Raw genomic sequence first — 13136 nt, 5'->3', positions numbered from 1 at the left:
CTGCAAAAATGTCAATGTGCTGACTTTGCACTGCAAAAATACACTTTGCACAGTTCCGTGAATCAGGGTTTGTGTCAGCAGCGCAAAGTCACGTTTCAGCAGTGCAAAGTCACTCTGAACCGTGCAAAAAAGTCCATGAATCGGGCCCTGTGCATCTAGCTGGCTTTTATCATGCCTTACCCTACACAGCCGATTATAAACTGTGTGGCTTTTTACCTAATTTATAACAGAGTGCACTGTAAAATGCACCATTTTAACCCATAATTTAAAAAATGTTAAAGGGGAGAGAACCTCACTCCCCCAAACACCTCTTGATTGGATTGCGCACCCTCGGTCGCTCCTGCGCATTTGGCATGCGGCAGAACAAATCTCCTGAACTCTGCGGGCTCGCCTTAGGCTGGGGGACTACTACATTAACTCCAGGCCCCACTATCCAGGCCTCCAAACGTCTGTGCTGCAATGACAAATGTGCATATTAGCAGAAGGAGCAGGAGGCTGGTGTGCCTTCATTAACACTCTGTTAGTGTATGCAAAATGGGGATGTGTGGAGGGCTAGCAATGGCCGGGCAATGCAGACGAGGGGCACACCTACACACACACACACTCATCAAGTATCCTGATTATTTCTTGGAAAAAGAAAGTCACTCACAGTGCTTTAAAATAATTTTTTGTCAAAAGGTTTGGCGCCATTTTCAGGTAAAAATGCGTAAATACTTTTTTCACCTTTCACCTCCCATGCCAAAATGGTATTCGAGTGGCTTGCACCTTGTGATACGTTTTCGTTTGTGAATCAGGTCGGTTTGAAGTGTAATCAGTGAAAATTACAATTACCACAGATGGGATAGTTTGTGAATTTCGCACATTGCAGAACGCTTGTTCAACATCCGATTCTCTAAATGGCAGTTTAACTCGGGGAGCCTTCGTGATGAGCCTGAAATCCATCAACTCGCCCTCAAATCGATGCCACCATCTTCTTCCTGGTGTAAAACACAGACAGACTCTAGAGTGACTAAAGTCTCTTGGCCCACATAATAATGATATAGGGGCAGAGACGCCGGTGGCGTCTTGCAAGATACAGGGATAAGAGATGGAACAAACTTTAAGTGTTATACCAAGCTCTGTACAGGAATTCTCATCAGAATGGTGCAGGATCCTGTAGACCGAACTCCACGCAAACAGCTATCAATGTGAATGGGCCATGCAAATAATAAAGCAATATGCCCCGAGCGGCGGGGGCATTACCGGCTCAGGTAATGCCCAGGGGCCCATAGTTACCGGCTCATGGGGCATTACCATGAGCCAGTAATGCCCCCGCCGCGAGAGGCATATTGCTATTAGTATTCCAGACTAACGTCCAGAATATTAAAAACAATATGTAGTCTTTTTTTGTATTTTACCCTTTCTTTAGGCGTTACGCGTGACATCGGAGCTGCATGTGGAAGTTGAACCGCGCAGTTCGGGGAAGTGGAGGCATGCATGCTTTCATGTGGTCAGTGAGACGGGACGGCGGGCGGCCATTTTGGTAGGAGGAAAAGGATTTGCTTTGACAATGGACTTTTCCACACAATGAATAATGCAGAAAATATGGTTTGGCAATCATGAGGTATTGTGCAGAAAAGTACCTGACATACATTTATGCACAATACTTCATGATTGTGCATTAATGCAACCCAACAGAAGTTCCCCTCATTCAAGCTGGAAGTGCAGAAAAGACATACTACACCATTTGGGGTTTTGAAAATTAGTTTAATTTGTAAACATCAGGAACAGCATAACAGGAGATAACATGTCTGGCTTCCAGCTCGAAAATAATGAAAAAGAGAAAAGAGAACTTTTTTGAAGCCATACATTCAATTGTAGGCAAAGAACTAGGAAAAATATCCCATGGCATTGCATTGACCCACAGAAAAGACAGCTTTATCGGGCAATAGCATTAAATTGGATGCATAATATAAGGAACAGTATTGCAGGGGATTGCATTAAACATACAGAAAAGAGAGTTTTCTCAGCTCATAACATTAAATTTGATGCAAAATTATATTACTTGGCAATGAATTGCAACTAGAGAAAACAGCTTTACCAATTCATGATAGCAAATCTGCTACAAAAAAACAAGAAAAAGTGTTGATTGGTGTTGAATTTGACAAATCTAATGCACACAAAGTAGGAAAAGTGTCGCTGTCCATTGAATTTCGCATCCCAAAAGGAGGGCTTTAACAAGAAATAACATCAAATACGATGAAAAACTGAGACAAAGTAATTTGTGGCATTCAATTGTACATACGCAAAGGAGTGATATATCAAGCTATAGCATCAAATTTGATGAAATCAAACACGGGTGTTGTTATTTGGTGTTGAATAGTACATTTCCCTCAAAAGTACAATTAGAAAATTGGGGGAAGGAATTAGAGGAACATACAGGGTTTTGGAAGGTGACAGACGAGGTGACAGCACAATAGGGAATGCAGTTTGATAGTGGAGGAAAGACGTTTGTGGAGGTACTTGTTGATGGTGATGGAGAGGAGGTTATATTGCTTCACCCGTGATGGAGGATGGTGACCACTTCAGTTTCTCAGCAGATTGGGGTTTCCAATAACTTTCAATGGAAGACGGGTTGCGATGTCCAGTCACAGACATAATCTGTCGTGTTTCAAGCCCGGCGTTGGACGGAAGTTGCACTGCTGTCGCACGGATGGAATAATTGGTGTAGTGATTTTGCAAATGAGCAGATCTACTAATCTTAACCATAAATGACCCGAGTGTGTTCTTTCCAAATGTTTTTTGGTGTACCATGTTTGTTCTGTACAAAGTTCCTCCTTGGTGAGGTTGCGGGAGCGACGAAGAAACGCGGGGCATCTGTTGGAAGGCAGGATATGTATTGCAGCAATGAATGCACAGGGCAGTCGGGGGGATCAGGAATTGCATACATGCGGCCACGAAAGTTACTGCGATGTCGTTCGAGTAGTGGATGATGTTTTTTTGTGACCTCATTGAACGTTAGGCTGGCAAATATGTGGCCGTTTTCATCTACAATGACAGTAAACATATTTGGTGGTAATTGACGCAGTCCTTCGCGAACGCACCGTGCAAAGTGGATTTGGATGTCAAACCACACTTTAAACTGCAGTGTATCTGGAGCTTCGAGGCAAAAAACATCACAGCTGCGTAATTGATGTAGATCTGTAGGTGAAATAGACATTTTGTGGGCAGAAGTATCTTTTCCAGCCCGGCGAAGACGCTTGATAATACCCACAAAGACATTGGGCTTCATTACACGGAAGGCGGTAATGGTTAACGGCCACCGTTAATGGTAACGGTGACCGTAAACCATTACCGCCTTACTACGAGGTCCCTTAGCGGGTTGGTGCTTTAACACCTGCTTTTTGCAGGCGTTAAAAACCAACCCGCTAAGGAACCTCGGAGCTAATTACGGCACCGCAAAATTGCGGTGCCGTAATTAGCGCCTTCCCCATTCCCATAGAGCCCTATGGGGCAGAAATGGGAATGGGGAAGGGGAATGGCGGAAGGGGGATTTACCTCCCCTCCAACCTTGGAATGGGGCGGTAAATCCCCTTTCCGCCAAGGCGGTGCCGGTATTTTACCGGCATGAGCCATGGCGCTATTAGCGCCATGGCTCACCGCCTTCCGTGTAATGAGGCCCATTGTTTGCGCTTAGAAATTCCTGATTGTGCATTATTTTTACATTTTGGATAAATGGGGGATTATTTACATGCCGATTGATTCCAGCACGTAGCGCAATTAAACTTTGGGGTTGGTATTCCGATCCTGTGGCGGTGCGCATAAAATTGGCGCACAAGAGCAGCTAGGGGATGTATGGGAAAGTCAACATTTGAGAGTATCTATTGCCCATTTTGTGGCTAGCTGTGTATTTGCTTCAGATTTGCGGGGTTCAATTGTGTTCAGATCTCTGGTGCCCACAGTAGCATGTCTACAGGGTGGAGATGACACAGTAGTTGAAACAGGGAAGGGACTAGGTTATTTCTCTCTGTTGTCCCTCTTCAGTGTCGTTGTCACTGAGTTGAAGCCACTCCTCTACAGTATGTGGGCCGAGAACATTACATTTCAGTTGGCCTTCATCATCTGGTGGAAACACGCTGTTTATGGACATACTTGCCTTGTTGTTCAAAAAGGGAGATAATCAGCTGTGGAGGACATACTTGCCTTTTTGTTCAAAAAGGGAGATAATCAGCTGTGGATACGTGCTCCGCAAGGGAATACTGCTGATTTAAGGATCCTGTGACAGAGAGACAGCCGGAATGACGCTGCGACGGACAAACGCAAACTGCAGATGAAACTGCGTAATACACAGAGAGTGAGCCAGCACGATGGAATACGGCATTGATTTGCAGGTATGGCCCCTGCCTCAACCAATCACGTTCGGCGTAACAAATGCTGCGCATGTCTCTGGGGTACTAATAGACCTTACACTTTAAAAATACCTGGTAAGAAAATATCGGTAAACAGTAGTGATATGGGGCATACAATGTAATATATACATATATATGAGAGGAATTAAAGTTTGTAACAAATTGCTCAATGTGAAAAGAAATGGATACGTCAAAATAATCCTGAATTTCTGTATAGGCACATAAAAAATGAAAGACACAAGTTAAAATGAATCCAGAGTGTTCATATATTGACTTGGCAGGAAAAAACAGTAGAAGTGTTATCAACATTTTATGTCCACCAATGAGGTAAATATTTTGAACACATTGGGCCTCATTGCGAGGTGGGCGGTGAGGGATTACCGGCACCGGTAAGGGCACCGCTGCCAGTAATCCCTTACCGCCCTACTACGAGTTCCCTATGCGGGTCCTTCCTTAATGCCTGTTTTTTTCAGGCATTAAGGACGGGACCTGCAAAGGGACTCTAGAGGTAATAACGGTACCGCAATTTGCCTATGGGGCTCAAATGGGAATGGGGAATGGCCCTGGTGAATGGGGAATTACTGGTCCCGCCAACCTTGGAATGGACCGGTAATTGCTCCATTCACCAGGGCGGAGTCGGAACGAGTTTGGAGCCAGCCATGGCGCTAATAGCGCCATGGCTACCTCCAACCTCGTAATGAGGCCCACATTGTGTTGATGTCCATCCTCATATGTAACATGTATTTAAATGTGGCGGATAGAGAGACTAACATTGTTAGCAAATGTCATTTTCAGTCCTATTCATTCATTTTATTTTTCTACATATGTACAAATAATATAAATTATATACTTTACCCAGCACAGTGACGTTGACTACTCCGATATTGTCTCCTACGTCAAAATCTTCGTTTATATTAACGTTGCATGTATATTGACCGGAGTCTGCCTCCTGTGAATTGTTGATGTAAATGGAGATATTTTTTTCCGGCCGATTGTACAGAAACCCAATGCGATTCTTAAACGGCGATTCATCTGGCTGTGGTATGCCATTCATGTATTTCAAAATCTGTGAAAAGATAAAACAATGCTTTAAACAGAGGTTGATATTGGTGGTTGCTTGTGTGCAATTTTGATATTTCTAATTAAGTACAATCATTTGAAATTAGAGAAGAGAATCTTACAACCGGTAAATGATGCCATAATTATTGCCCAACCAATTTTGAACAATTATTGATCTCATTAAAAAGAAAACTTTATATACAGTGAGCATTTGAAATTGTGCAGATCAGGAGTTTGGGGAAAAATGCACCTCATCCACCATTCTGCATGCGGAAAGGAATATGCATTTCGACCCCTCCTTGCCACCATCAACTTTTCAGACTGGTCGCAATTCTTACACCAACCCAACTGGCCAAAGATTTAATCAATTAATGATGTATAAGCATTTGATCGATCAGCAAGTTGGAATGTTCCCGGATTATGATCAGCTGAAATGTATGGTATTCCAGTTAATTGGAGTGGGCCGAACATTATAGCCCCTTGAACTGCTGTGGCAAGCCAGAAGAAGCACTCAGACCAGACGACATGTTGTCAAAGGGTTAAAAGAAAATGCCTCTGTCCAAGCCTATCCTCTAAATTGGCACTACCACATACAAAAAATATAAAAGAAAAACTAAGCAGTGTGCCCTGCCTTCAGAGTTGTTCACGCTGATCTCTCTCTGTTATCCAGGGAATCTCTCCCGGTTCTGGTCCTAAGGATTATCCATAGAAATCAGTTCTCCCTGGTTTAACAGTTCTTGACCTTCTGTCAAAGTTCCAAAGGTTTCTCAAGTTTACAAAATAAAGTCTGAAGAGTCTGAAAAGACCAAATATCCAAGTTGCCTTAAGTGAAGGGATATTTCCCTGATCCCTCTCCACCACTTGGGTTGGATTCTCCTCACTTGGTTCATGTCTTGAGTGCCTCTGTGCCTCCCTTAAACCTGTCCTTCACTTGGTTTATTGGGCACCTCTGGTTCCCTTGGGTTTCTCTGTTCCAGTGACTCACTTATCTCCTCAGAGTATTGGTAACCCCTCTTTTCGTCTGCTTCTCTTGGTTATCATGAGTTTCTGTAAATCGTTTGACTGATTACAATGTTTAGGTTTCTTGGGTTCCTGTAACCCTTTATGTTACATGGTTCTCTCTCTCCTGGCCTTTATTCCCCTGGTTTTGGTTTAGGGTAATCCTCCCTACTTCCCCTTTCGCTCTCTGGTCTCCCTTCCCCTCTCCACTATGAGCAACTAGGGTACCTTCTATTTTGTAGGGTTTGCTCCAGTGAGGTGGCGTCTCCTCGCTAGTGGTGGCATTTTCTGTGGCTTTCTGACCTTCATGTCTGGCTCATCAGATCTCGCATTGCAAACGGAAGACTCGTTCCCTCCTCGAGTATTCAGCAATGTTTCTTGGGCACCAGTACACCACGTCCTCCATAATGATGTGCTCATGTCGGATGCGCCCATCTGCGTATGACTTCTGCTCCATTCAAGGGTGATCGCACCTTTATTCTCACTCTGTGCCCAAAAAGGGACTTGATGCTTATGCTCAGCTATCAAGCCCATGTGGAGACCAGCATTGTCTTGAGCCAAACCTCCAATGGCATTTCAATATTGTTTTGAGTCCCACAGCTGAATGTCACATCAGTTTCTCTGATTCCCATGCATGCAGATAATACCTTTAGTACAGGGAGTTCCCCCATCGGAATGGGAGTTCTTATCCCCTTGAGAGGAGTCACTCCCAGTGAGGTCCCACTTTGCCAAACCCCTTTGGAGGGGTTTTCTGAGAGGGCTCACCTCCCCAGCCTAAAAGGTGGTGGCTCCCCAGGGAAGAAGGGATGAAACCTAGTAAAAGGGATACACTTGTTTGGGAAATGTGCCACACTGTGTCATAAATGAATAGAATATGTTGCTTTTTCATTTCCACATGCACTCTTTAGGGTACAAAAACCTACACAGGTTGGCCATGATTTATGCCAGTGTAAGCCACAGAGCAAGTATAACCGTATAATTCTTCCATGGCATTTGAGCAGGGAAAAGGTAAGTAGGATTACTCAATATGGCAATATTATGGTTCTTGTTGGCTCACCTGAAGACTTTCATGGGATGGGACATCTTGGTAATCTAACACGAGTCTTCCATAGGATTCTGTAGGATTTTTAATTTTCTGGATAGTCTGGTAGGTTTCTCCAAGTATATCACTTCCCAGCTAGAATTGGCCAGAGAGTCGACCTCAATGTTTCTTGTTGCCCCAATCACCTAGGTTTTGCTAGGTTAATGACACCCCTATTCAAAATCTTTGCAATGAGTCGCTACGAATGTATCATTTTACTCCTCAAATTACTTTTTAGATGCCTGATAATCTAACCTCTGACTAGCATCACAATAGACACCTGGGTAATAAATTTTACAGAATGTACAATTGTAAAATATCCATTACTTGTCATCAATTGATTTTGTACAAATATTTAGTGGAAGAACATCACATCAGGGAAAAGGAATGAGAGTAACAGAAATTCTGCAAAACATCTACATAATTAAAATACATATTGTATAAATCATTGAAACGGTACAAAAAAAACCCGTCTAAATGCTGGGAAACAACTTCACTGAATAATTATTCTCACATTGCCAACAAATTCGCAGGATCTTTCCGAATAATAAGAAGTCTGAGAAGAAACTGTGCATTGGTTGTCTATGAACTTGTTGAAAATATTGGTGAACAATGGAGATGTGAAGTATAAAAAGTTTAAAACAGAACATGCTTATTTGATAAATGAACTTGTGTCTTTTTGTGCTCTATATATGAGCAAACTTCAGTCCTAGAATATGTTAAGAAAGTGCTGCAAAGTGGGATTAACAAAACACCTTTCACATGGGCGATGTTAAATAGGTGTGCAGTCTCGCATGTTATGGTGCTACTGAAATGAGTGTGGGATTCAAAAAGAACGTACTGGTTTTAGATAGAAATAAATGCGCTAGGAAGCAATTAAACATTTTTTGAGACCATAAGTATATGACTGAAGATACATTTATACTTTTTCTAAATGATTTGATTATCAAGATCTGGTCTGCGAGCATGGGCAAAAAATAGTGTATCAGATATTTGAACCATTTGACACTAAACAAAATGTTTCCCTGTAGAAATGTTGCAAACTTTTTTGGGAGGAATGTGGTTTATGTTGTTGGGAGAGGGAATCCCATTTGAAGATGGTGAAGAAAACGCAGAACTGAATAGCGGTGGAGCATGTCTTCAGGGAGTTCATGACAAGAACTAACAAAAAAACCTTCATGTCAAAAGCTGTAAATTGCAATACATCAATCAATTTATTTGATCCACTATTGACTGGCACTGAAAAAGAGACTTTAACACTGGGTCTATTATTGTCTCCCAGTCAGTCAGACTTTGAATAGTCTGGATTCAAAATTAATTTGTATAAATGCATATCCAAAATATGTTTGAAATAGTTTGCTGCCAGGTACCATCTGGCAAAAACTGATGTTTCATGAAGGTCCATGAATGTGGCAGACATTGTTTGCTAAAGCAAAAGTGAACACAACTCACAATTAATCGCAGAAACATTTTATATCGTTCCTTGAAGTAAGGCAATATTCCACATCAGTTCCATTGTATTAGAGGCAGTAATTAAAGATGCCATGTACAGTTAGGAAGTGATTTGTTTTCAACCTCTCATACCTTTCTTGAACCGTTGCAATCAAAGCTGCTGGGCATCATTTAATTTGTTAAAGAACTAAACATCCTGATGCAAAAAGGAACACAGCACATTGATCATCAGGGTGTTTTTCTCTACAGAATTTGATTTTATATAAGGTTGATTATTATTTTATCTGTGTTATATCAGCTTTCACTTATGTCTTTCACAAAATCATGGGAAGACATTTCCTTTAAGAATGAAACTAAGGAATTCATGTTAAAAATGTTGCAATCCCTGCATACAGAGATAGAGGTAAAATTACCTCTTGTATGTGAAGTTGTAGACTACCTGTACATACAGAAGGAAGTTGATCAGCTCACTAATATTATTTAACATTAAAATGATGTTTTGGTATTCACAGATTGAAGAATGGAAGTAAGGGTCAACACAACAATGACAACCCAATAGCCTTGACAGTGACTATGCCAGAAAAATGTCCTGATAATTATCACATGGTAGGACAGAAGCACAAATTGAGTGTCCAGCAATTCTAGCATGATAGAAAAGAAACCTGTAGGGTACAGGTATAACACAGATTGAAAGGTGCTCAGATACTAATTTAAAAAGATAGATTACAATGAATAACCTAGATACTCCATTGTTAACAGTTTAGAATTACTCGAGATACATTGATTGGTACTTCTTGCATTTCTTATGTTGTAAACACAGTACTATCCGGTTAATTGTTTTTTCATCAGTTCAACATTTGTATTGGTTTACTATATGTTCAGAATTGTAAAGTATGTTTTGTATTCATGTACCATATTGATTGTATACTTGTAAATGTATCTTTTGTGATAAATTGTATTTTTGTTCAACTTGCTTCTGATGCAATATGGCAATATGATTATTATTTGTATAATTTGTGTTACAACTGCAAATATTTGCAACATTATTGTCTCTCTCTTTTTTGCTCATATCTTTTATTTGCAGACATTGGGAAACAGATGCAAAGTGGGATATCCTTTGTGTTCTGTGAAATTATAAACAACATTTTTTGATGAGATTTCCAGGCTCAGAGACCAGCTGTCTGGCTCTTTGAGACCATGCTTAAGGTTAGTACCGTTGTTTGTCTGACTCTGTGCCTTATACCCATTTCGTATGTGCCGTTCATTCAATTACCTTCCTCTATTTCCTATTTCTTTCCTTGTCATCACTCTTGTGGATGTATCCAAAGGAATTACTTGTTGTCTATTACTTAAGTACAAAATACCAAATTTTGAAATACTTTGTATGGAAGTGGGCATATGTAGCTTACAAAATACATTACAAGGAATACCTAGGTAGTTTCGTGTACAGTTAGGGGTTCCGCCACCCAGTCAAGTGGACAAGGAGTAAGATCTCAACTTAAAAAAAATAATGTATCTTAAGCATTACTACAAGAAACACATTCATATGGAAATTCGATAACCAATGGGTTGGGACTTTACTGTCCTTCTCTGGAAAGGGAGAGTAGTGTGGGGATCATTTTTTGCAACACAAATAGATACTAGAGAGTTTTCTCATCCTATAGATGAGTGTGGATATTTGGTATTAGATGATCTTGTAAATGGACATTGCTTGACATATTTGTGTCTCTTCGTCCCACCCAAAGTAGCCTTTATGGCTAGAAATAAAACACATACTCTTGAAACTCCCCTCAGCTCATCTAACTGCTGTCTCAGATTGCCTTAACAACTCGGAGGAAAATTCAAGGGTATTGGTTTGTAATTATTTTTTTTAAAGCAGCTTAAGGTGAGGATGTGTAGATTTTTCAACATAAGAAAGGGCAGATTTTCAATGTAGCGATAGGCAGATTGTTCAATGTAAAGCTGCAGGCTGGAAACAGGTGGTGGGGCTTGCCTATCTTGCTCTTGCATAGTGTCGGCTATTCCCTCCCTAGCCCATGTGTCCTTCAACACCAAGATGGTATCTTAGGAACAGTAACCCCCACTGTATAAAGTCTTTTCTATCTGGATGTGATGTCTAAAGGCAACTGCCTTATCCATCTAAACTCCCTCTAGGAACAATCTAGGTCATCCCTGCTCTATGTTCCCCAAATGACAGAACAACATTGGGGTTTGTGCCTTCCAGACAATCATGCCCCACTGGGTCTTATCCTTCCCCGACTCAGATGATCCTCTCCCTATGTCTCTCTATTGTTCTCCATGATCTGCTCTCATTCTTCTCCCTCCTACACCACCCACCATCTCCTGTTACCCTTTCTAACTCTTCTCTACACCTCCGATGTTCCTCTCTCTCTCTCTTGGCTTATTACCTCCACCTGCTGATCTTACTCTCACAATACATTTCTCTGCACCCCTAGTATTATCCCCTCTACACACCCCTATTCTCCTCCCCTCTCCACACTACTAATACTCTCTGCACTACTACTACTTCTGCACTACTACTCTGACCTCTCTGCACTACTACTATTCTCCACTCACTTCTTGCTACACCCCTCTTCTCACCTCTCACTACACCCCTCTCCTCACCCCATACTAAGGGCTATGTGCCCCTCTCACACTTCCAGGAATATAGTGCCCTTCTCACTCTCCCAATACAGTAATTCTCACTATTGTCACCCCTCTTGCATCCTTCTACCCGCATTCCAGCTCTACACCCCTCTCTACTATGCTTACTCTCTCCCAACACCTACTCCCTCTCACCCTAACTACTACCCTCACTCACCTTCTCCTCTCTCTCACTCTTCTCTCAATACTACCATCATGGTCACAAACACACTGTGATTCATTGCTTTACACTCACAAACTGGTAACACTCTCCCTCACAAATACCCCATCCTGCACACTACCTGAGTAATCCGCCTCCACACTCCTCTGCACCACTCTTTCCCCACCTGGTCTCTTGATCTGCCTCCACTTCCTCTGACCTCACTCAAACAACCCACCATCTGCCTTTCCTTCTGTCTCCTTTTAATGCCGTGATTCTGCTAGGTCTGTCTCTGCCTCCCCCTTCAAATGACTGCAGTTCTCATCTATTCTAGGAAACCATCTCTGCCTGTCTTTTCCCCAGGGACTATGCTATACAGGTGAGAGGCTTTAAAACCTCTCTAAAACGTTCTCTTTTTAATAGTTTTGGAAACAGTCTCTGGTGTCGTAGCAGCCAGGGACTCAGGCAGCTTTTTCTCTCTGTGGCTTTCCCCAGTTGTTGTGAGTTTTGTTTCCAGTTCAGTTTAGGGAGGGTGTCTGTGTCTTCCCTATCCTCCTCTTCCCCCCTCACCCCCCGGCAGTCTCTCCTCACTCCCAGTTTGTTTTATGTAGGGCCCTCAATCACCTGGGGTTCATCTGGGGTTACAAGGTCGGGTGTTGGTTGTTTTATATCTGTTTGTCAGGACAAATCGGAATCCATCTCCTGCCTGTTCCTCATCCTGTTCTCCTGGCACCAGTCTGGATTTTCGTTGTTGCTTTCAGGTGGATTTCTTAAATAGGAAAGAGAGTGCACTAGCCAGACAAATGTACAGGGAGATATTTTGTGACAGAGACTGTGGCACAATTAATAACAGGCAAGATGCATGATGGTGTCTCAGAGAATGGGGTCTCCCCAAATGTTGTGACAACATAAGGGTGTGTGCCTTCCATACACTAAGGCCTCCTTAGCCTTCCAGATATATAGCGTTCTGCTCAATCTTCAAATATACTCACTCTCACCATTCTTACCCTCCTGGCTTTCTCTTCTACACCCTTCTCCATGCACCACACTTTGGCAGCCCTCTCTATTGGCCTTGCTCAATTCCAACACTCCTTCTGTCTCATACTACCTAGTACCCTCACCCCACTATTTACCTACCACTTGTCCCACTTCCCTCACTTCTACTTCTACTTCTACCCTCATCTTGCAGAATAATGAGTAATCCGCCCTTGTGCTTATTGGCACCCGGGTTCCTTCAGCTGGTCTCTTGGTCTGCCTCCTTTGACTTCACCTGAACAACCTACACTCTGCCACTTTTTCTGTCTACTCTCATACTGTGGTTCTGCTGGTTCCCTCACCTCCTGTGCCATTCACT

General features: G+C 42.2%; 1 protein-coding gene across 1 annotated transcript in view; it reads right to left on the bottom strand.

Moving 5' to 3' along the window:
* The window catches only part of ESAM (endothelial cell adhesion molecule), a 421636-nt gene that overhangs the window by 114058 nt on the left and 294442 nt on the right, over positions 1-13136 (bottom strand). The window contains exon 3 of the mRNA XM_069614535.1: positions 5244-5454. Coding sequence (XP_069470636.1) covers positions 5244-5454 — 211 coding nt within the window. The remainder of the gene's footprint in view (positions 1-5243; positions 5455-13136) is intronic.

The sequence above is a fragment of the Ambystoma mexicanum genome, chromosome 9, assembly GCF_040938575.1.
Source record: "Ambystoma mexicanum isolate Mex_15411 chromosome 9, UKY_AmexF1_1, whole genome shotgun sequence".
Lineage (NCBI taxonomy): Eukaryota > Metazoa > Chordata > Amphibia > Caudata > Ambystomatidae > Ambystoma > Ambystoma mexicanum.
The sequence above is the reverse complement of the archived record's forward strand: the minus strand, read 5'-3'. Positions and strand labels throughout refer to the sequence as shown.